We start from the raw sequence: 23,735 nt of genomic DNA on the forward strand, positions 1-23,735 counted from the left end.
TATTCACTACATTAAGCCAGCGGGTAAAATAAAATATAAAACAAAATAAAAATATAAAATAGAATTAATAAATGATAAAAGCTACTTTCGAATGGTAATTTTAGCATTCAACAACAGCCCTAGTGTGTGTGTGTGTGTGTGTGTGTGTGTGTGTGTGTGTGTGTGTGTGTGTGTGTGAGAGAGACCTGGAGTTGATAGGGGAGGTTGGTGGGGAGGTCGGAGCCGGAGTATCTGTCTCGTCTTCCTCATCTTCACCCCATTCCTCCTCCCTCAGAGGAGTGATGTTGTTGCCTAGCCACACTGAGTGAATGGACACCTGCAGATGAGACACAGCATTTAGCCTTTAGATACCTATAGATACCTTATGGACACCTGCAGATGAGACACAGCATTTAGCCTTTAGATACCTATAGATACCTTATGGACACCTGCAGATGAGACACAGCATTTAGCCTTTAGATACCTATAGATACCTTATGGACACCTGCAGATGAGACACAGCATTTAGCCTTTAGATACCTATAGATACCTTATGGACACCTGCAGATGAGACACAGCATTTAGCCTTTAGATACCTATAGATACCTTATGGACACCTGCAGATGAGACACAGCATTTAGCCTTTAGATACCTATAGATACCTTATGGACACCTGCAGGTGAGACACAGCATTTAGCCTTCTCCACTTCAAAGTCTAATTGCCAGCATAATAACGCATAGCCTTCCTCTATCCTCCTTTAACCTACAATTTCCACTTCATTTTGATCAAGGATTGTGTAAATAAAGATAGGACATTTCCACGCCATAGCATAACAGTTGCCGGAATAACTTTTGTCCGTTTTTATATCGCTGTTTAGTTGTAGCTAGAGTTCTCAATCTCTGCCCGAACCCGGCCCGGCCCGACATTTTCGGGTAGGGCCCAAAATGCACGATAATTAGTCGGGCCGGGCCGAGCCTCGGGCTCTGTGATTTTCCGTGATTTTTTTTTTTTTTTTTAATAATTTTATTATAACAACAATAACAATTCTGTTGTTTGTGTAATGTATTTATTTAATATGAAGAGGGCTGAGCTGGTGAATGTTGGCGATTAACTTTTACAGTTTAGGCTATTATACTATAGTGACTGAAGGAGGAGGAGGCGATGAACAGCAGCAGCGCACCAAAGTGACAGAATAGAACGGTGGTTGTTGAACTTGCTACCGCTGGCTGGCCTCTGGTTTGCCAACCAAATGAGCTGCTTACTGCTCAGCATCAACTATATAACTTAAGTTAACTTGCCATATGCTTAAATGTTTTATAAGACCATCGATTCATCCGCAATAGCTCGTTTTGGAAACGTCGGGGCTTAACGACGGTCTCGTTGAACCCAGCTGGGTGAATAAGCTAAATTAGGCTACCTAATCAACGTCACCACGGTAAATGCTCCATATAACTATGAAAGCGCCTGCATACACGTAATATAGTTACATGATGACCAAACAATGTTACAGTCACACTGTAGGCTACAGCTATTTGGTTTACAAATCGTATCGCAGCGCGCTGTTACGCTATTTAATTTCCCCATCGTAGCGCAGCGCGCCTCGTTGTGTGCCCACTGCCCAAAATAAAAGATCTGCAAGCTGTCGACAGACTCGACACGCCATCGAGTGGCATGTTGATGGTTTGTATGTCTGTTCTTTTGGTTAGGCAACGCACATTACGCGTGGTATGTGGGTTTGAGAGGCAATGATTAATGTAAACTATACAGTAACCTACAGTAGTAGATTATAGCCAAGTTGACAATTGTCATAATATTGTATAGCTCTGTTCGGGACTGTTGCACAACGGTGAATGATGAAAAAGTTGCACTTTGTTAACGGGACAGTAGCCTATTGGACATAATTAACTGCGTCACTTCAGAGGATCGCTGCTACTTTGATTCAGAAGATGTTTACTCACCCCTGGAAATTGCTGGAAACCATTAGAATGTTGGAAATGGAACATTATCAGCCAATTAACGTGAGTTACATAAATCCTTTATTTCGGCGACTAGACTATTAGTGCTCTGACACGGTCGTCTCAATAATCCACGGCGCCACGGCCATATAGTGGCATTTTTCTTTTTTTCTCTTTTTTTTCACTCTGGCTTTTTCGGGTTTTCGGGCCTGACATTATGGTAATTGTTAGGGTCGGGCCGGGCCTCGGGCCGACCCAGTTAGGGTAGGGTAGGGCCGGGCCTTAATTTTCAGGCCCGATGAGAACTCTAGTTGTAGCCCCTCCCCCTCCATGTCTCACCTGTCCCAGTTTGTAGTCCATGTTGCCCATCTCTATAGCTGTATGTATAGTTGTAGCCCCTCCCCCTCCATGTCTCACCTGTCCCAGTTTGTAGTCCATGTTGCCCATCTCTATAGCTGTATGTATAGTTGTAGCCCCTCCCCCTATGTCTCACCTGTCCCAGTTTGTAGTCCATGTTGCCCATCTCTATAGCTGTATGTATAGTTGTAGCCCCTCCCCCTATGTCTCACCTGTCCCAGTTTGTAGTCCATGTTGCCCATCTCTATAGCTGTATGTATAGTTGTAGCCCCTCCCCCTATGTCTCACCTGTCCCAGTTTGTAGTCCATGTTGCCCATCTCTCTCTCCGTGTTGATCTGCAGCAGCAGCTTCTCATGACTTATCAGAGTGCCCGCTGAAATAGAAACACACACGGTATATTAACCACTTGTTTATTATTTGTTTTATTAAATCTTTTGTAACACATTTTTATTCACCCGGTGCCAATGTAATCATGGGCGCTATACTCTCCCTCTGCCAACCTGGGGAGTGCCCCGAACTGAGCTCATGCTTCCTTCAATGCAGGAGCTTCTTATCACCTGACGGGGCGGGGGGGGGGGGGGATGGTATGACATAGTAGTGCGTGGAAGGAACACATTATTCCAACTAGTTCCTTTCCCCATCCATCAGGCGCCCCGGCTGACCAGAGAGAGGCAGTATAGAGACCGGGATAACTGCTCCCAGGCGTGGTAGGTGGTGTGCGTGTGTGTGTGTATACCAGGAGAGGCTGCAGACAGCGAGGGGACGGGGTCCCAGGCGTGGTAGGTGTGTGTGTGCATGCGCGCGCGTGCGTGCGTGCGTGTGTGTGCGTGCGTACCAGGGGAGGCTGCAGACAGTGAGGGCACGGGGTCCCAGGCGTGGTAGGTGTGCGTGTGCGTGTGCATGTGTGCGCGTGCGTGCGTGCGTGTGTGCGTGCGTGCGTACCAGGGGAGGCTGCAGACAGTGAGGGCACGGGGTCCCTGGCGTGGTAGGTGTGCGTGTGCATGCGCGCGCGTGCGTGTGTGTGTGTGTGTGCGTACCAGGGGAGGCTGCAGACAGTGAGGGCACGGGGTCCCAGGCGTGGTAGGGGTGGTGTGTGTGAACGTTGTCTCTCTTGGACACCAGGGCCTGGATCTCCCTCTCCACCTCCCCTCTGATCACTGTCAGCTTCCTGCCAAACCTGGGCGTTATGGAGAAGAAAACACTGTCAGCTTCCTGCCAAACCTGGGCGTTATGGAGAAGAAAACACTGTCAGCTTCCTGCCAACCCTGGGCGTTATGGAGAAGAAAACACTGTCAGCTTCCTGCCAAACCTGGACATTATTGTGAAGAAAACAGGGAGACGTCTCATTATGGGGCAGAAAACAGGGAGACGTCTCATTATGGGCAGGAAAACAGGGAGACGTTTCATTATGGGCAGGAAAACAGGGAGACGTCTCATTATGGGCAGGAAAACAGGGAGACGTGTCATTATGGGCAGAAAACAGGGAGACGTGTCATTATGGGCAGAAAACAGGGAGACGTCTCATTATGGGGCAGAAAACAGGGAGACGTCTCATTATGGGCAGAAAACAGGGAGACGTCTCATTATGGGCAGGAAAACAGAGAGACGTGTCATTATGGGCAGAAAACAGGGAGACGTGTCATTATGGGCAGAAAACAGGGAGACGTCTCATTATGGGCAGGAAAACAGGGAGACGTGTCATTATGGGCAGAAAACAGGGAGACGTCTCATTATGGGCAGGAAAACAGGGAGACGTCTCATTATGGGCAGAAAACAGGGAGATGTCTCATTATGGGCAGAAAACAGGGAGACGTCTCATTATGGGCAGAAAACAGGGAGACGTCTCATTATGGGAAGAAAACAGGGAGACGTCTCATTATGGGCAGAAAACAGGGAGACGTCTCATTATGGGCAGAAAACAGGGAGACGTCTCATTATGGGCAGAAAACAGGGAGACGTCTCATAAAACAGGGACATTATGGACTGCCGTCTCGTTAAGAAAATAACTGCGGTTACGTTGAAACAAGAACCCCCCCCCCCCCCGCCCCACATATAAAATAAAAAAAGCAAATTCACGCAAAACTGCCCAAAAATCACTTTCACCTAGAAAATCCATTCACATTTTTTATAATTCAGCTGACTGTGGAGACACATGCTGGAACTTTTTACTTTGAAATGTTTTATAGTTTCTGAGTTATTTAATTGAAACGCCAAATGCATTCTCAATGGCGAAAACACAAACTTTGGCACCACTTGTTAAAAAAAGAATTATTATTATTATTTTTTCAAAGACGTCCACAGACGTCTTGGGCTCTGCCCGTGCGGTAATACCAAAGACGTCCACAGACGTCTTGGGCACAAAACGTCTTAAAGGTTTGACCCCATCTCATCGCTGCTAGCAGCTATATTGTTTTTCTTCTTGTTGAAGTTAGAGGCCAAGAACAGCGTCCATTTTGACAGGAGTGATGGTCAGGGGAGCAGCATTCCTGGGATTGAAGAATGGATATAGTCTCTCAGTGAAGGAGCAGCCAGTGAAAGAGTAGAGGTGGACCTCGGTCTCCACATCATAGAATGAGACCAGACCCTCCTCATAATCCACAAACACTCCCACTTTCTGGAGCTTCTCTCTTACAGGGAGGAGGACAGGAGGGTCAGCATTAGCCTGGTACTCTCTATTCCTCAACACTATAGTCCAGCAATCATTTCTGTTGGGGCATCGTTGTGTTAAAAATGTCCTCCTGTCGGTGGACTCGCTGACCACTCCTATTTCCCAGTAATTCGTCCCTCCAACCTGAACCTCATAGTAAAACCTTCCTGAGGAGAAGCTTTGTTTGCCTAAGACACAGGCACCATAAGAGAAATAAGAGAATCTCTCTTTGTTCTCTGGGAGATTCTTCCGTATGTTTCCACGACTCACTTGCTTTCCATCGTCAGACAGGATGAGTATGGGATGTGCTGTATCAGGGTCCAGGGTCACATTCACTGCATATCTCTTGATCATCCTCAGCTCAACATCACCCATCCTCTGCATCTCCTGACTGAGTGTCTTCTCCAGCTGAGACACAGCTGTCCTCACAGCCTCCACACATGAAGACTGATGGACATTGACCTTCGTCCATTCCTTGGTGGGTGGCGGGGTGTTGATGGATGTGACGTTCTGGAGGAGGTGGAGGTGGTCTTCAGAGTGTGAGCGCTGCTTCAGCTCAGAGCTTCTCTTCTCCAACTGAGTGATTTCCTGTTTCAGATCTTTGACGAAGCCTTCAGCCTGTTTCTCTGTTGTTTTCAGCTTCTCTTCAATCACACCAATGAGCTCAGCCTGGCTTCTTTCAATACAGCTGATCAGAGCAGTGAAGACCTGCACACTGCCTGCTATCACTGTGTCTGCATATTTCATGCTGAGCGCTACTGAGTGTTTGACCTCCTGAATCTTCACTTGTCTCTCCTGGATCATCGTCTGGATTTCAGCCTCCGTCTTTCTGTCGTATTCTTCTTTCCACTCATGATACCTGAACGGACGACCCATTTCAGAAACAAAACTATAGATATATAGTATACGTTTGGTCTCTTATAAGTTTCTTAACTAGTGGCCATGGGGTGGCTTCAACCAGTGATGTCTTTCTTATACGGTCCAGGAATGTTTAGAATGTGATCACAGAAGAATATTAAGTTGTAAGGGTTTATCTTTCTATGTGTGATCTAATGGTCTGTGTCTACCTCTCTTCTCTTTGACTAATGCACTACACACTCTGTGTAATCATCTTTTAAGTCAAGCTGACTGAAATCTGACCTCATCAAACATGGTGTCAGTCTTGACCAAATCTGGAGTTCCACACGGCTCCAAAATGACCTTCACAGTAACATTGGGTAACCATGGCAACTTGATATAAAAAAAATGGATGCTGCAAGACGCCTTTATAGGAAATCTATATATATCCTTCTATGATGACGCAGGTGTCTGATTGGCTTTGGCTGTTCTTGGCTGTTCTCCTATGGCCAGCCTCCCGGGTTTGTGTGAACACAGATTTATTTGCTTGTGATTGGCTGATCACCCCATAGCGATGATTTGATTGGCTAAGAAAAGTACATATTGAAGATAAGTGAGGACGAAAATTGTGATTGGCCGGAATGAGATGATGTATGATGATAAGAGTGCCCCTCACTTCACACGGGTGTGATGTTTTTAATAGTATATAGTCATAGCGACATTTACTGCCAAGGACATTACATCTTTTACAGGTTTTTCCCAATGGCTTTCCCTGCCGAAGACGCCTTTTCACCCACAGGAACGCACCCAGGGTGCCGGCCCGGTTCCGGCGAGTTGTAGTTTCCCAACCACCAGTGAGTCGGTTATCACCACGGTGAGTCTGTAATCACCGTGGCTCAGTGATGTCATGTTGTAGTTTTCCAACCACCACGGTGAGTCTGTAATCACCGTGGCTCAGTGATGTCATGTTGTAGTTTCCAACCACCACGGTGAGTCTGTAATCACCGTGGCTCAGTGATGTCATGTTGTAGTTCCAACCACCACGGTGAGTCTGTAATCACCGTGGCTCAGTGATGTCATGTTGTAGTTTCCAACCACCACGGTGAGTCTGTAATCACCGTGGCTCAGTGATGTCATGTTGTAGTTTCCAACCACCACGGTGAGTCTGTTATCACCGTGGCTCAGTGATGTCATGTTGTAGTTCCAACCACCACGGTGAGTCTGTTATCACCGTGGCTCAGTGATGTCATGTTGTAGTTCCAACCACCACGGTGAGTCTGTTATCACCGTGGCTCAGTGATGTCATGTTGTAGTTCCAACCACCGCGGTGAGTCTGTTATCACCGTGGCTCAGTGATGTCATGTTGTAGTTCCAACCACCGTGGTGAGTCTGTTATCACCGTGGCTCAGTGACGTCATGTTGTAGTTTCAACCACCACGGTGAGTCTGTTATCACCGTGGCTCAGTGATGTCATGTTGTAGTTCCAACCACCGCGGTGAGTCTGTTATCACCGTGGCTCAGTGATGTCATGTTGTAGTTCCAACCACCACGGTGTGTCGGTTCTCACCTAAACACTGCAGTATGCCGCGGGCCTTTAATCACTAAACGCTCACACATTGCCAGCTTGTCCATCGGCAATAATTTGCAACTTCTGTAAGACACTGCAGCGAGACGTGACGAACTAGGGCATCAAATTACGAAGAGAACATATATATAACCCATTTTGACCCGAGATCAGATTCTAAAAATGTCTTCTACCTACTGACAGTTTTCTGAAAAAGCTATGTTTCTATGTCAGTGGTTCTTCGATTGTTCAAAAAAAGCAGACCTACAAGCTCATAGCGCGCCACTCGGTGGCGCGCTATGAGCTTGTAGATCTGCTATTTTTCAATAGCTAAAGCACAACATAATGCTAACACCAAAAGGGGTTCCCGCCCAGAATGGGATAAAGTAGAGATGCACGATATAATAGTAGCGTATCGGAGTCGGCCATATCGGTATCGGATCGGTCTGAAAATAACCCTCATTATTTTCACCGATATTGATGATGCAATAATAACTTGGTTGATTGGGTTTATTTCTATAGATGATTGGATTGTAAAAGTGGTTCTCCCCCCCCAAAAAAAAATAAAAAATAAAGAAAAGAGTGTTTGTGTAAACACAAACATTTCGTAACGAGAGGATGTATGATGATGTACGGTGATAAGAGCGCCCCTCACTTCACACCGGTGTGATTTTTCTATATACTTTTTTTCCTGTATTGCTTTAATGGCTTTAACCCATTTTGGGCGGGAACCCCTTTTGGTGTTTTAAACATTATGTTATAATTTAGCTATTGAAAAATAGCAGATCTACAAGCTCAGGGTGGCGCGCTACGAGCTTGTAGGTCTGCTATTTTTGAAAAATCGTGAAAACATTTATTTCAGAAAACTGGAGGATTTAGAAGAATCGAGGTCAGGCCTAATGGGTTAAAGCAGAGGTGCCCACCCTTTTTTGACTTGAGAGCTACTTTCAAAATGACCAGCTCAACAAGATCTACCCCCCTGAAAATAGTTTAAAATAATACCTGAGGGTGCTTTAGAATAGCGGCGCTGGCATTACATATAAGACAAATGCACTTGGGAATGGGAAATAGAGCGGGAGAAATGGAATATGTGGGGTTTTGTTGTATTTAATTTATAACGCTACAGATGTTTGTGCACAGCAACACTGAAAACAAAATGTTGCATCGTGGATTCGAGCTGACATGGCGCTTTTTGATGTCAATCAATCAAAGGCACCTTTAATTGAAGTCTCAGATGCCAAGAATTGTCTTTTATATATTTAATTTGAATATTCTTTAGGGGCATGTCATGTGATCTACCTGCACAGCCTTTGTGATCTACTGGTAGATCGCAATCTACCTTTTGGGCACCGCTGTTGTACATCTTCCAAACATCTGGAAGCTGCACGTACACTAAAATGGGGTTTGTTACCCGATATGCGTGCGTGCGTGTGTGCGTGCGTGTGACCGTGTGTGTGTGCGCGTGCCAGCCCACCGTGTATCCAGGGCCTTGAGGCTATGTGTGTGTGCGTGTGACCGTGTGTGCGTGCGTGTGTGCGTGTGCCAGCCCACCGTGTATCCAGGGCCTTGAGGCTCTGTGTGTGTGCGTGTGACCGTGTGTGTGTGCGCGTGCCAGCCCACTGTGTATCCAGGGCCTTGAGGCTCTGTGTGTGTGCGTGTGACCGTGTGTGCGTGCGTGTGCGCGTGCCAGCCCACTGTGTATCCAGGGCCTTGAGGCTCTGTGTGTGTGCGTGTGACCGTGTGTGCGTGCGTGTGTGTGTGTGCCAGCCCACCGTGTATCCAGGGCCTTGAGGCTCTGTGTGTGTGCGTGTGACCGTGTGTGTGTGCGTGCGCCAGCCCACCGTGTATCCAGGGCCTTGAGACTCTGTGTGTGTGCGTGTGACCGTGTGTGCGTGTGTGTGCCAGCCCACCGTGTATCCAGGGCCTTGAGGCTCTGTGTGTGTGCGTGTGACCGTGTGTGCGTGTGTGTGTGCGTGTGCCAGCCCACCGTGTATCCAGGGCCTTGAGGCTCTTGTTGCGCGGCTGCTGTTCCAGACAGCTGACCGCAGGGTTCCCAGCCGTGGGCAGGGTCATGGCACTCAGCACCAGGCTGGTGATGGCCTGCACCGCCAACACGTTCAACTGGGTGTGCTCCAAGTCCTCCTGCATCATGGGGATAACACACAAGCATTGAGCAGAGGGAAAAAGGTTAACCCATTTTGGGTCGGGAACCCCTTTTGGTGTTAGCATTATGTTATGCTTTAGCTATTGAAAAATAGCAGATCTACAAGCTCATAGCGCGCCACCGAGTGGCGCGCTACGAGCTTGTAGGTCTGCTATTTTTGAAAAATCGAAGAACGACTGACATAGAAACTGTCAGGATGTAGAAGACATTTTTAGAATCTGATCTCAGGTCAAAATGGGTTAACCCCCAAGGACTGGAACGCATGTGTTGTTACCTTAGCTTTAAAGCACATTGACCGTCATTTTAAACTCTAGCTGTTGAATGTGGCGCAAATCGTTGAATATATATTCTTTCAGAGCCAACGTTTTTAACTCGAATTAACATATTTTCAGATGGAGGTCGGCGGCCAATTGCATATAATTCTGGGGCTCCTTGACATAAAAAAGGTTGAGCACCACTGACACAGAAACATGGGGTTTTCAGAAAACTGTTAGGATTTAGGAGACATTTTTTTTAGAATCGTCCTCGGGTCTAAATGGGTTAAAGCCAGGCGGTTCTTGGGCGCCCCTTTTACCCAAATTCTGGACCCTGTGACACGACTGTTGAACCGGAAGTATTAGCCGGCGGTGTTTCCGTAGGTCGATCTAGCATGAAACTAGCATGGATGATAAGCTAATCTAATCTTTTATTGACCTCCTATCGTGCCTCACCTCATATCACCTCATCTGCGCCTCCATTCGGAGATAAACGCCGCTAAAGATCGCGGCCATTACGGGACTCTATGGAGCGCGTCTCGTCGGTTATTTTTGAGCGCTCCAAGATGGCGGCGATGGACGCGGAAAATATTACAACGGTCATTGATTGTGTATCGTTTTCTTTTTCCGTGAACGCACAGCTACATAGAATCCGCGCGCACACACAACCACACCACACACCACACACACACACACCCCTACCTCCTGCTGTACCTCCTCCTCCTGGTCGATGGCGAGGGGCTGGGTAACCAGCACCCCCAGCAGAGTGGCCCAGGTCTCCTCGAATTGAGTCCTACTGCTCCATCCTGGACAGAACAGAACACACAGCACAGGAACACTTCAACCCCACCGTCTTATATAAGGTCCTACACTGGACATAGATTCTCATTTTGAGCAGAAAAGGGACAAATAAGCGTGTGCACGGCAGCGTGCATGAACGTCGGACTTAAAAATATATTTTTTAATCAAATCTCGTAATCTTGTGATTAGTAGGGTACAGTAGCTAATCACAAGATTATCTTGTTTCGGCATAGATTGTGTTAAACGGGTTGAGAATCACCGCTAGTCCCGTACAAATCTTCTCTTATTATATGAGGGGTCCCTGGCATATCTTATTATATGAGGGGTCCCTGGCATATCTTATTATATGAGGGGTCCCTGGCATATCTTATTATATGAGGGGTCCCTGGCATATCTTATTATATGAGGGGTCCCTGGCATATCTTATTATATGAGGGGTCCCTGGCATATCTTATTATATGAGGGGTCCCTGGCATATCTTATTATATGAGGGGTCCCTGGCATATCTTATTATATGAGGGGTGCCTGGCATATCTTATTATATGAGGGGTCCCTGGCATATCTTATTATATGAGGGGTGCCTGGCATATCTTATTATATGAGGGGTGCCTGGCATATCTTATTATATGAGGGGTCCCTGGCATATCTTTTCAAATGGGGGTCCGCGGGCTAATTAGTGTCAACTTGGGGGTCCTTGACATGAAACAGTTTGAGAAGCACTGCCCTAGATCACTGGTTTCCAAACACTGGGCCGGGACCCATTTGTGGGTCGCGGACACATTTTATGGGAATGTTATTTTCCAAAAACATTCCCAAAGAAAGCAACATTGTTCATGAATTAAAAACTTAATTCAATGTTTTTTTTTCATGGGAAATAATAAAATAAAAATGGAAGAAATTCCATAAATTAGAAAACAAATGTTTAAGAAGTGAAAATAGCCGATCTACAAGCTCACAACGCGGTGCAAAGCGACGCGTCAGAGGTATTGCATGTGGTGACTGACCATGCATTTAGTAATGTAGGATTTGTTGATTTTTTTTGAATTTTCTTTCCACTTTAGTTGAGAAACCGTGAACTGAATGACCTGGTGACTATGATGACCATCCATGAGTTAGAATCTCAAGAAGGGGAAGTGCATCTGGTTGAGTCATTATTATTGGTTGAGAAACAGTGGGATGAATACACATGGGATGCATAGCAAGTGATACAAAAGCACTAATGTTAGTCCATATCCCCACCCAACACAGAATGGTTGTTACGGGTCCATTTGGTTTAATTGTACACTCTCAAAAGAGTTACATTATTGTTAAACATCTGCATTACTTAATTTACAAGAAGTCTGCACAATAAGGGAATGTAGAATAAATTGTTATTTTGATCAACGTTTGCCTGTTATCACTCCTAATGGTACCAACATCAATACAGCATGGAAGTGTGGACACAATCACATCCAATGATAACAACACATTCAAAGGTCTGAGACGCTGAGTCTCATCAAATGGTGGTCCGTGGCTCAAATGCAGAATAAATAATGGATTCTAGATCATTGGCCTTAATGCACTAGAAACCAATAAACGTGTGTGTGTGTGTGTGTGTGTGTGTGTGCGCGTCCGCATGTGTGTGCGCGCGTGCGTGCGTGCGTGCTTGTACCCAGTGTGTTGATGCGGTAGAGGAACTCTCTGAAAACGTCTTTTTCCTGCAGGAAGTCGACAGGAATCTCAGGCAGCGTTGTACCAAAGTCTCCTCCTGGCCGAGGGGACCAGCCCAGCTTCCAGACCTACAGCGTGTGCACGCACACGCGCACACAGCCAGCCACAGAACCACACACACACACACACACACACACACACACACACACACACACACACACACACACACACACACACACACACACACACACACACACACACACACACACACACACACACACACACACACACACACACACACACACACACACACACACACACACACACACACACACACACACACACACACACACACACACACACACACACACACACACACACACACATTTAACACTTTGTGTGCCCACGCAAAAGTGGGTGAAAATCACTTTCACCTAGAAAATCCATTAATTTATTTTTATTCAGCTGACTGTGGAGACACATGCTGGAACTTTTTACTTTGAAATGTTTTATAGTTTCTGAGTTATTTAACTTAAACGCCCAATGCATTTTCAATGGCAATAGCACAAACTTTGGCACCACGTATAAAAAAAAAAAAAAAAAAAAAACTTTAGAATTTTTTTCAAAGACGTCCACAGACGTCTTGGGCACTGCACGTGCGGTAATACCAAAGACGTCCACAGACAGACAGTCTTGGACACTGGATGTGTTAACTGTATATGAAAGGCTGTATGAATACCTACAGAGATCCTGTAGGATCTGCTATATTCACTAAGTTGGGTCCCGGGGGGAATGTATCATTTCTCTTTTGGGTCACAGGGCTAAAAACGTTTGGGAACCAGTCTTATACTGACCAGCGGAGGTACTCGTGTGTAGCTGTTGACCAGAGGCAGTCGGGACAGACTGATGACGACGTTGCGTAAGGTGGGCGTGAGGAAGGCGGGGATGGCACGGTTCCTGTGGTGACCCAGCATCAGCACGCTCTGCATGGCCTCCACCAGCTCCGCCATGGTCTCACACGCACGCTGCGCGCACGCGTCTGCAACGTAGCACACGCGCACACACACACGCACACACACACGCACACACACAGTTAACTCAAAAACATTGCAAACGTGAACTGCATTCGATGCATCAGCACTGCATCATACAAAAAACTGTACTGTACTCCTCTGTGTGTGTGTGTGTGTGTGTGTGTGTTTGTCTGTGTGTGTGTCTGTGCGTGTGTGCGTGTGCGTGTGCTCTACTGGCTACGATAGTCTATACATCAGCGGTTCTCAAACATGCCATTCCATTTATATTGTTAACATTTTTCCGTTTTCAAAAGCTTTCACAATTGTTCCAGATTGTTCAAAAATAGCCAAAGTATTAGAATAGGGTTACAGGCTACAGCGGCTAGACACAATTTGCTGGGGGGGACTTCCTGGAACCCTCTCGAAGACGCCTGGTCTACAACCACGATACATTAGTGTGGAGTTACGTTCTTCTGTAGAATAACCCATTTAGGCCCATGACGTCGACATTTTAAAAATGTCTTCTAAATCATGACAATTTTCTATATCAGTGGTAATCAATATTTCATGTCAAGGACCCCAAAAATTATATGTATTTGGCGGCCGACCCCCATCTGAAAATATGTTGTTCTAGGCACTCGGTGCCGCGCTATGAGCTTGTATATCTGCTATTTTTTCAATAGCCAAAGTATAACAATGCAAAACCAAAAGGGGTTCCCGCCCTGAATGGGATAAATATCTTTTCTTTTGTGTGAGTGTTTTATAAGTGCTTACTGTCAGCGTGTGGCGAGTCCACCTGGTCCTCCTCAGACTCTCTCTCCAGCTCCGTCTTCTTCTTCTTGCTCTCGGGATGCAGCAGCTGGTCCCCAGGACTAACGGCCACTGCAGGGCACACGGACACAGACACCGACAAGAGGGTTGACGTTAACACTTATTATACGTCACTTACATCAGGGGTTCTCAACGTCTTTGGCCGGGGACCCCCGGAAATGCTTTGGCAATGTCTCGGGACCCCCGCCCCGCCCCCTCCCGACCCCCAATATAAATTGACTGCTACAATAACCTTAAACCATTTTGGGCGGGAACCCCTTTTGGTGTTTTAAGCATTGTTATAATTTAGCTATTGAAAAATAGCAGATCTACAAGCTCATAGCGCGCCACCGAGTGGCGCGCTACGAGCTTGTAGGTCTGCTATTTTTGAAAAATCGTGAAAATAAAATTTTAAAAAAAATCTTTTTTCTTTTTTTTGAAAATAATTTGGGGACCCCCTAAAATAATTTGGCGACCCCCCGAGGGGTCGCGACCCACAGGTTGAGAACCCATGACTTACATGATGTGATGTGTCAAACTAGGGGGTTTTTCATGGTTCTGAACGCATTCCAAGCTTTGGTTTTGCACGGAAAACACTCCTTGGGCTAAATGTGGCCATATCCACATATCCCAAATGTGCTGACCTCATCACATTTGTGATGACGCCTATGGCCGTTTTTAGCCCAAGGAGTGTTTTTCGTGCAAAACGAATGCTTGCAATGGATTCAGAATCACGAAAACTCCTTAGTTTGACACGTCACATGCTACTAAAAGCATAATGAAATTTAGAACACTTATGCCTTATATTGGCTGTTAATGGTACCCCAATTTAGGGTGGTTGAATAGAAACCAATGTGGGATGTGTTAGTAGACACCTTTACAAACGCATGGATGAATACATTTCTTGGCAAGAAATGTATTCCCAGATTTGACATTATTCTGACATTATTCTGACTATATAAATGGCAGCCGCCTCCCTCATTACCTGCGGTGATGATGAGGCGCAGGCTGTGGACCAGGGAGCAGGTGTGTGTGGTGTAGGCGGGCGTGGACAGCCTGTTCCACACACAGGGCTGCTGCAGGGACAGACACAGGCAGGACAGAGACCACTGGATGTCCACACTGAGGGGCAGGGAGTCCTGGAGGAGACGCCACGCCACCACCTGGTGAGTGAGTGGACAGGACAAGCACACGGGACAAAAAGAGGGACAGATGGTCAATGGGCTATATGCACACACGCCGCCATGTTGGAAAGAACTCGGGCCCCTTCCCTATTTCCTTCACCAGGTGTTACCGCTGATACTAATGAAGGCTCTGTTCCATTCTGGTCAAACGGAGTCAGGGTGCTGCTTATTGTGCATGTTGGCTCACTGGAAACACTCTGCTACACCAGTGGGTCTCAAAGTGTCCTTGAGTGGGTTCCAAATGGCCTCGCACATTCGTACACTCTCAGAGTTATGGGGGTCCTTGAAAATAAAAATAAAGTTTGAGAACCACTGCACACAAAATGGAACAGAGCCTTAATTAGTATCATCGGTAACACCTGTGAAGGAAGTAGGGAAGGGGCCAGGAAGTAAGAAGAGTTATTCTGTGTGTATATTAGTCAATTTGAAGCTATGGCAAAAAAACAACAGATCAATTTGATTTCATTCCAGCGTTTCATGTTTTCATTGAATAGCAGTGAATGCCTTGGTTGTGGTACCGTACCTCTGTGGCAGTGAATTAATGCCTTGGTTGTGGTACCGTACCTCTGTGTGGCAGTGAATAAATGCCCTGGTTGTGGTGGTACCGTACCTCTGTGTGGCAGTGAATAAATGCCCTGGTTGTGGTGGTACCGTACCTCTGTGTGGCAGTGAATAAATGCCCTGGTTGTGGTGGTACCGTACCTCTGTGTGGCAGTGAATAAATGCCCTGGTTGTGGTGGTACCGTACCTCTGTGTGGCAGTGAATAAATGCCCTGGTTGTGGTGGTACCGTACCTCTGTGTGGCAGTGAATAAATGCCCTGGTTGTGGTAGTACCGTACCTCTGTGGCAGTGCAGGTGAAGGCAGTGATGAGGTGTTCCTTATCAGGCGGGATGTGTAGAGAGGAGGGCAGTTGGCCGACATTCAGCAGATACTGAGACAGAGCTCTGCACAACGACAGTACCCTGTGGAAGAAACCGGCCTCCCCTGGAACACACAAACGCACGCACACACAATGTTAAGGAGGCCATAGTGGAGAAGAGATCCAGTAAAACTAAGAAAATAGCTGCGACGCGTTGTGAGCACTGCAATCCGGGCTGTTAACACATTGAGTGCCACCTGGTGGACAAAATGGGTAGCGAGCCACGTGATCAGGGGCATTTTTGTACTATGAAGTCGTTCTGTTTGTCGCCATCTTGGATGCTGACAGTAACAGCATCAATGCTAGTGAGCTAAAGTGAGGTAAATCTTTGCTCTAGAAAACGACAATGTTCCCATCGCGATCACCGGATAATCAGAAATGACCTCCGAACAACACCGATCTGTTCAAAACTACGGACAGCGGCCTAGGTTCAGAGAAAAGAGCGTACAAAGGCCACGGCTAAAACAGAAGCTAATGACTATGGAGCAACAGAAACAGTGCGGGCAGGGCCCTAGCAGCCGTGTCTAGGCACCGGCGCAATTCCACAAATGACACACAGCGAGGCTTCGTTATAGCGATATCAAAGACAACTTAAGACGAGTATACCTGTGATTATAGCACCAAATGTGTTAATAAATTCTACATTCAACCATTTTAATTTACCCCCATATGTCCACCTCCCCTTACCGTAGACTTCAGCCAGTTTGTCCCAGTAGGGCTCAGCGGGCTGGGCCACGGGGGGCAGAAAGGACCGGTGTGGGACCGGGAGGGATTCCGTGACGGCCGCCAGCTGATCCAAGGTCACCTGCAAGGCCGTCTCTAGCAGCAACGAGCCCTGGCCTCGCGCCAACCGCTGCACCCCCATGCCGAGACACGGACACAGCAGGCCCAGGTTGAACTCCTGCAGGGACAATAATGGGATTTAAAAGACATGTGCTTAGCTTTAAAAGTAGAGGAGAAACATGCATGGCAACCAGACGTGCGAGGGGATCATGTTCTGTACATAAATTAACCCATTTACGTAGGCCGATTAAAAAAAAAATCCCCTGGAGTGTCCCCTTGAGTGACGTCATTTAATTCATAAAAGAGTGTGTGTGTGTGTGTGTGTGTGCGCGCGCATTACCTTGCAGCTCATGATGCTTGAGAGGTCTGAGGCGTGTAGTTTGGTCAGGAGTTCTGTTGTCTCCAACAGAGCACTGTCTCCACTCAGACAGCTCTGAGACTTCACCAGAGCTATGTACCATTCCTGGAGACAATAATATGAACATGAATGCCTACAGACTCAAGAGTACGGCCCCGTTGGCTTCATTCTCAAAGCCCTAACCTCAAGTTCACATGTTCACAAAACAATGCTAACTCCAAGTGCTCCAAGTGACATTTTGCACCTAATCCCATGTACAAAATAGCTAGCTATTGTGCGATGCGTTTTGTTTTTGCATAACTAATGTTCATAAATAAATATCGTGCACAGCATACATCTGCTGCTATGCTTGCGCACCTTTTATATCTTATCCATGCAAATATGTAGATTTATTTTTTCTTTCTTTCTTGTTTTCTTTCTTGATGCACAATAACTCATTTCACCCACTTCGTTACTTCTGTAAATCTGTGATGTGACAATAAAGCCGATTCTGATGATTAACCCAAAGCCCAACCTTTAAAGTCCTGGTATAAGCATACATTTGTGGCCAAATTTGACTGACGGACTGCCATTGGATTTTTTTGTCATATGAAAGCAGGGAATCATAGCCTCAAATTGACATATTGGTTGTTCAGTTTGACCCACCAGTTTTGGAGATATGTCTTAAAGTAATGTCTTGCAGAGAAACAGCGAGTTGAGAAAACAGGCTTGAAAGGTTCACGTCTGTGGTCTCTAACATTACACTTAGCTACATGTTTATTTCATATTTATGTAACCCTACATTTACATGTCGATTTCCGCTCTGACACTTATTTCAGACATGCTCTATACTAGTATGTGAAGAGTCTGCCTGTGCTATTAACTCTCTCCCCCCTCACACTGCATGTCTCTCTCCCCCCTCACACTGCATGTCTCTCTCTCCCCTCACACTGCATGTCTCTCTCTCTCCCCTCACACTGCATGTCTCTCTCTCCCCTCACACTGCATGTCTCTCTCTCTCCCCTCACACTGCATGTCTCTCTCTCTCCCCTCACACTGCATGTCTCTCTCTCTCCCCTCACACTGTGCATGTCTCTCTCTCCCCTCACACTGCATGTCTCTCTCTCTCCCCTCACACTGCATGTCTCTCTCTCTCCCCTCACACTGTGCATGTCTCTCTCTCCCCTCACACTGCATGTCTCTCTCTCTCCCCTCACACTGTGCATGTCTCTCTCTCCCCTCACACTGTGCATGTCTCTCTCTCCCCTCACACTGTGCATGTCTCTCTCTCCCCTCACACTGTGCATGTCTCTCTCTCCCCTCACACTGTGCATGTCTCTCTCTCTCCCCTCACACTGTGCATGTCTCTCTCTCCCCTCACACTGTGCATGTCTCTCTCTCCCCTCACACTGTGCATGTCTCTCTCTCCCCTCACACTGTGCATGTCTCTCTCTCCCCTCACACTGTGCATGTCTCTCTCTCTCCCCTCACACTGTGCATGTCTCTCTCTCCCCTCACACTGCATGTCTCTCTCTCTCCCCTCACACTGTGCATGTCTCTCTCTCCCCTCACACTGTGCATGTCTCTCTCTCTCCCCTCACACACACTGTGCATGTCTCTCTCTCCCCTCACACTGTGCATGTCTCTCTCTCCCCTCACACTGTGCATGTCTCTCTCTCGCCCCTCCCACTGTGCATGTCTCTCTCTCGCCCCTCCCACTGTGCATGTCTCTCTCTCTCCCCTCACACTGTGCATGTCTCTCTCTCCCCTCACACTGTGCATGTCTCTCTCTCACCCCTCACACTGTGCATGTCTCTCTCTCTCCCCTCACACTGTGCATGTCTCTCTCTCTCCCCTCACACTGTGCATCTCTCTCTCTCCCCTCACACTGTGCATGTCTCTCTCTCTCTCCTCACACTGTGCATGTCTCTCTCTCTCCCTTCACACTGTGCATGTCTCTCTCCCCTCCCACTGTGCATGTCTCTCTCCCCTCACACTGTGCATGTCTCTCTCTCTCTCCCCTCACACTGTGCATCTCTCTCTCTCCCCTCACACTGTGCATCTCTCTCTCTCCCTTCACACTGTGCATGTCTCTCTCCCCTCCCACTGTGCATGTCTCTCTCTCTCCCCTCACACTGTGCATGTCTCTCTCTCTCCCCTCACACTGTGCATGTCTCTCTCCCCTCACACTGTGCATGTCTCTCTCCCCCCTCACACTGTGCATGTCTCTCTCTCCCCCCTCACACTGTGCATGTCTCTCTCTCCTCACACTGTGCATGTCTCTCTCTCTCCCCTCACACTGTGCATGTCTCTCTCCCCTCACAATGTGCATGTCTCTCTCCCCCCTCACACTGTGCATGTCTCTCTCTCCCCCCTCACACTGTGCATGTCTCTCTCCCCCCTCACACTGTGCATGTCTCTCTCTCTCCCCTCCCACTGTGCATGTCTCTCTCTCTCCCCTCACACTGTGCATGTCTCTCTCCCCTCACACTGTGCATGTCTCTCTCTCCCCCCTCACACTGTGCATGTCTCTCTCTCCTCACACTGTGCATGTCTCTCTCTCTCCCCTCCCACTGTGCATGTCTCTCTCTCTCCCCTCACACTGTGCATCTCTCTCTCTCCCTTCACACTGTGCATGTCTCTCTCCCCTCCCACTGTGCATGTCTCTCTCTCTCCCCTCACACTGTGCATGTCTCTCTCTCTCCCCTCACACTGTGCATGTCTCTCTCCCCTCACACTGTGCATGTCTCTCTCCCCCCTCACACTGTGCATGTCTCTCTCTCCCCCCTCACACTGTGCATGTCTCTCTCTCCTCACACTGTGCATGTCTCTCTCTCTCCCCTCCCACTGTGCATGTCTCTCTCTCTCCCCTCACACTGTGCATGTCTCTCTCCCCTCACACTGTGCATGTCTCTCTCCCCTCACACTGTGCATGTCTCTCTCCCCCCTCACACTGTGCATGTCTCTCTCTCTCTCCCCTCACACTGTGCATGTCTCTCTCTCTCCCCTCCCACTGTGCATGTCTCTCTCTCTCCCCTCACACTGTGCATGTCTCTCTCTCCCCTCACACTGTGCATGTCTCTCTCTCTCCCCTCACACTGTGCATGTCTCTCTCTCTCCCCTCCCACTGTGCATGTCTCTCTCTCTCCCCTCACACTGTGCATGTCTCTCTCTCCCCTCACACTGTGCATGTCTCTCTCTCTCCCCTCCCACTGTGCATGTCTCTCTCTCTCCCCTCACACTGTGCATGTCTCTCGCCCCTCACACACTGTGCATGTCTCTCTCTCCCCTCACACTGTGCATGTCTCTCTCTCTCCCCTCCCACTGTGCATGTCTCTCTCTCTCCCCTCCCACTGTGCATGTCTCTCTCTCCCCTCACACTGTGCATGTCTCTCTCGCCCCTCCCACTGTGCATGTCTCTCTCTCTCCCCTCCCACTGTGCATGTCTCTCGCCCCTCCCACTGTGCATGTCTCTCTCTCTCCCCTCACACTGTGCATGTCTCTCGCCCCTCACCTTATCAGCCACGACCAGTTCAGGTGCAGGCGGTGGGTTGCCGTCCAGGGGGTGTGATGTCACAGGAGGGGCGGGGCTGCTGGTCTCCTTGGCAACAGTGGCTCTGAACCTGTCCAGCAGGGAGTAGAACCTCTGATGCCTGGAATAGAATAGAAAGACAGGACATCAAACATGCAAACAGGCAGGCGCCATTGAAAAGGGCAATCTAGGTTGTGTGCGTACAGTAGTTGGCCTCGTTTTCAGCCTTGTGTGAATAAAATACACGAACAAACAGAAAGGGCTGTCAGAGACGACACGCAGGAAACCGTGATAATGCTCAGAAGAGTTGCCGTTTTTCAGGTAAGACGTCCTGTAGATGAAGTAGCTAGATGTAGCCAAAACACTCCCGAGGCGATCGACAACAACAGGAGGTATGATTCATTCTAACGCGACTAGCGACGGGACCGCGGTGGGCCGTCTAACACATAATCTTTGCTTAGAATTGGACGGAATGATTTAGATCAAGAGTTATTCACATTTTAAGATCTCTCATCGGCTAAAATGGGGGGAACATTTTCGATGACGTCCAAACCGGAAATGACATAGAATGTTGCGCAATAGACGATGCGATCGGTTTTCATATCAATAATTCCCCGTCCTTTTATTAATCTCCGTCCTGAGTGCTGGGCGTTACTAATTGAAAGAACGGAGAACTCAGTCTTTGCCGCTCGGGGTGTTAATAGTGAATGTCACACCGTGACAGACGGGCAGTATCTTGATGTTAAATGTTACCTCTGAGCCAGACCACTGGTTTGGAGGTACTCCTGGATCCTGTCCAACTCCTCCACGGGTAACTGGGCTATACTGTTCTGGAGGAGCAAGGAGACACACACATTACATTTAAACACAAAGCCAAGGCAACGGTCCCAGACACAGAAAACCATTTAACACAGACAACTATACTCTTACAGCTGTATTGTACTGTAAAAAATATATGAACGTTAAAAAAACAAAAGAGAGGCACCTGTAGCGTTTCGGCCAGCAGCATCTCCACACGCCGACAGGCCAGCGTGTCCACCATGCGCGCCAGCACCCTGAAGGGAGTGCCCAGCAGCTTGTCCACGTACAGCATCAACAGGGAGCCCGACTGGCTCAGGTGGATGCCTTCCAGACACTGCAGGGTCTTCTTTAGCATGGTGGGCTGTGGGAGGGAGGGAGAGAGGGAGGGAGGGAGGGAGGGAGGGAGGTTGGGAGTGAGAGAGGGACCATTTGGTTCCATTTGTACACTCTCAGAGTTAAATTAACACTGATTTTACAATATAAATTGGGGTCTCAGAGATAGAAATGCCATTCAATGGTGACCTGTAGACTAATGCTGACATGCATTACTGGGGGGTTTTCACTGCTAGAGCCGTGAAAATCTTCTCTTATGGGGAATTAGCATTATCTCTTCAAATGTGGGGGTCCACGGGCTAATTACTAGTGTCAATTTAGGGGTCCTTGACATAAAAAGTTTGGGAACCACTGACTTACAGTATAGTCACGGTACAGTAGGTAGTGTCACATACAGCGGGACTGGATGGCCTGGATGAAGAGGTTACTTACAGCAGTGGTTCCCAAGGAGGGGTCTGGGGACCCCCAGGGGTCCTCGAGGGACCCTTGTGGGTCTGTAACTCTGAGAGTGTACAGATGGGGTCCATTTGGTTCCATCTGTACACTCTCAGAGTTACATGAACATTGATTTACTTACAGTGGTCATGGTGGTGTCGCAGCGCGACTGGATGGCCTGGATGAAGAGGCCGCTGGCGGCAGAGTTGCGGTGCACGGCGCTGATGAAGTCCTGCACCGGGGGCTCGTGGGACAGGCGGATGAGGTCGCAGATGTGGTTGACCATCAGCCAGGTCAGGTGCTCCGAGTCGTGGAGGTTCTGGCACTGCAGGGATGAACGACATTTATCAGGGACGGGAAATAAAATCGATTCATAGACAAATCGCGATGCGGACATGAATCGATTCGCAAATGTAAAAAGAAATCAATAAAATAAATGTAATTAATACTTCTACTATTAATACTAATTAACACCATGGAGGCCCGGGGCGGAGTTCTCCGTCAAGTTCAAGGTCATGGTCAAGTGCCCAAGCCGGAGATTGATAAATAGGACGGAGATTAATGATAACAAAACCGTTCGCATCGCTCTAGAGCCTAGGAGCGCTTTTTGCCCGATCGGATGACGTGTCAAAAAGTGACACGTCATCGAAAATGTTCCCTGCCTGTTTAGCTGACGAAAACGAAAATCTTAAAACGATCATAACTCCCGATCTAAATCATCCCGTCTAATTCTGAAAAAAGATCCTGTGTTTGACGGCCTTCCGCGGTCCAGTCGCTAGTCGCGATAGATTTATTCTTGTCTCCCGTTGTTGTCGAGCGACTCTAGAGTGGTGTCGCTATTGTTAGCTGCTACACAGACATGCACACCAACTTCCGGTGTGCCGGTAAAAGTGGTCCGTGCGCTATAAATGATGGGCACATGGATGAAATGGATTAAATAGTTCCGGGCTACTAAGGTGTTAATACTACTTTCCTCGTTTCCACAGTCGATAGAGGGTATGTGTGTGCATAAAGCAAATGGCAAATCGAGTGTCAAAGTAAGTGGAAAAGTGAGTTTAACGTCGCTTAACATCGTCTAATGCAATCAGATAGGACTTTTCCGTTTGGATGTATGGGCTGTCAAGGCCAGAAAGTAGTGTTTTGCCACTCAGTAGGCGTTCCCGCAAAACTTCCGTGCACTCCATCGTCAGCTACCTAGAGATTTCCGACCCTAGCTACAAATAAATTAACCCAAAGATGCAAAACTGACTCCAGACACATTTCTTTTTCATTTCCACCTCTCCAGTTTGTCCATTTCCACTCCCACAGACTGACCCATGCTCGAAGACACTTCAACAGTAGCCTGGAACTCACCTATGCTTTCTATGGCATAGGCA

The 23,735-nt window shown here is 47.7% G+C and overlaps 2 protein-coding genes across 15 annotated transcripts in view; both read right to left on the bottom strand.

Annotated features, from left to right (window-relative positions):
• htt (huntingtin) overlaps positions 1-23,735 on the bottom strand; it is a 110,242-nt gene that overhangs the window by 16,114 nt on the left and 70,393 nt on the right. For all 14 annotated transcript variants that reach the window (XM_079500273.1, XM_079500280.1, XM_079500271.1 and 11 more), the window contains 16 exons: positions 22,502-22,684; positions 21,776-21,952; positions 21,544-21,620; positions 20,773-20,911; positions 17,262-17,384; positions 16,826-17,039; positions 16,058-16,203; positions 15,019-15,196; positions 13,998-14,105; positions 13,065-13,249; positions 12,212-12,338; positions 10,462-10,565; positions 9,329-9,483; positions 3,331-3,470; positions 2,581-2,666; positions 186-316 (listed from right to left, as the gene is read on the bottom strand). In XM_079500273.1, coding sequence (XP_079356399.1) covers positions 186-316; positions 2,581-2,666; positions 3,331-3,470; positions 9,329-9,483; positions 10,462-10,565; positions 12,212-12,338; positions 13,065-13,249; positions 13,998-14,105; positions 15,019-15,196; positions 16,058-16,203; positions 16,826-17,039; positions 17,262-17,384; positions 20,773-20,911; positions 21,544-21,620; positions 21,776-21,952; positions 22,502-22,684 — 2,273 coding nt within the window. The remainder of the gene's footprint in view (positions 1-185; positions 317-2,580; positions 2,667-3,330; positions 3,471-9,328; positions 9,484-10,461; positions 10,566-12,211; positions 12,339-13,064; positions 13,250-13,997; positions 14,106-15,018; positions 15,197-16,057; positions 16,204-16,825; positions 17,040-17,261; positions 17,385-20,772; positions 20,912-21,543; positions 21,621-21,775; positions 21,953-22,501; positions 22,685-23,735) is intronic.
• LOC306922119 (E3 ubiquitin-protein ligase TRIM39-like) lies at positions 4,722-5,315 on the bottom strand (the record flags this gene model as incomplete). The annotated part of the gene is made up of 2 exons (XM_079499512.1): positions 4,722-4,898; positions 5,211-5,315. 2 exons carry the CDS (start codon positions 5,313-5,315, stop codon positions 4,722-4,724), a joined length of 282 nt encoding a protein of 93 aa, XP_079355638.1.

Source organism: Electrona antarctica (genome assembly GCF_951216825.1).
Source record: "Electrona antarctica genome assembly, chromosome: 4".
Taxonomy (NCBI): domain Eukaryota; kingdom Metazoa; phylum Chordata; class Actinopteri; order Myctophiformes; family Myctophidae; genus Electrona; species Electrona antarctica.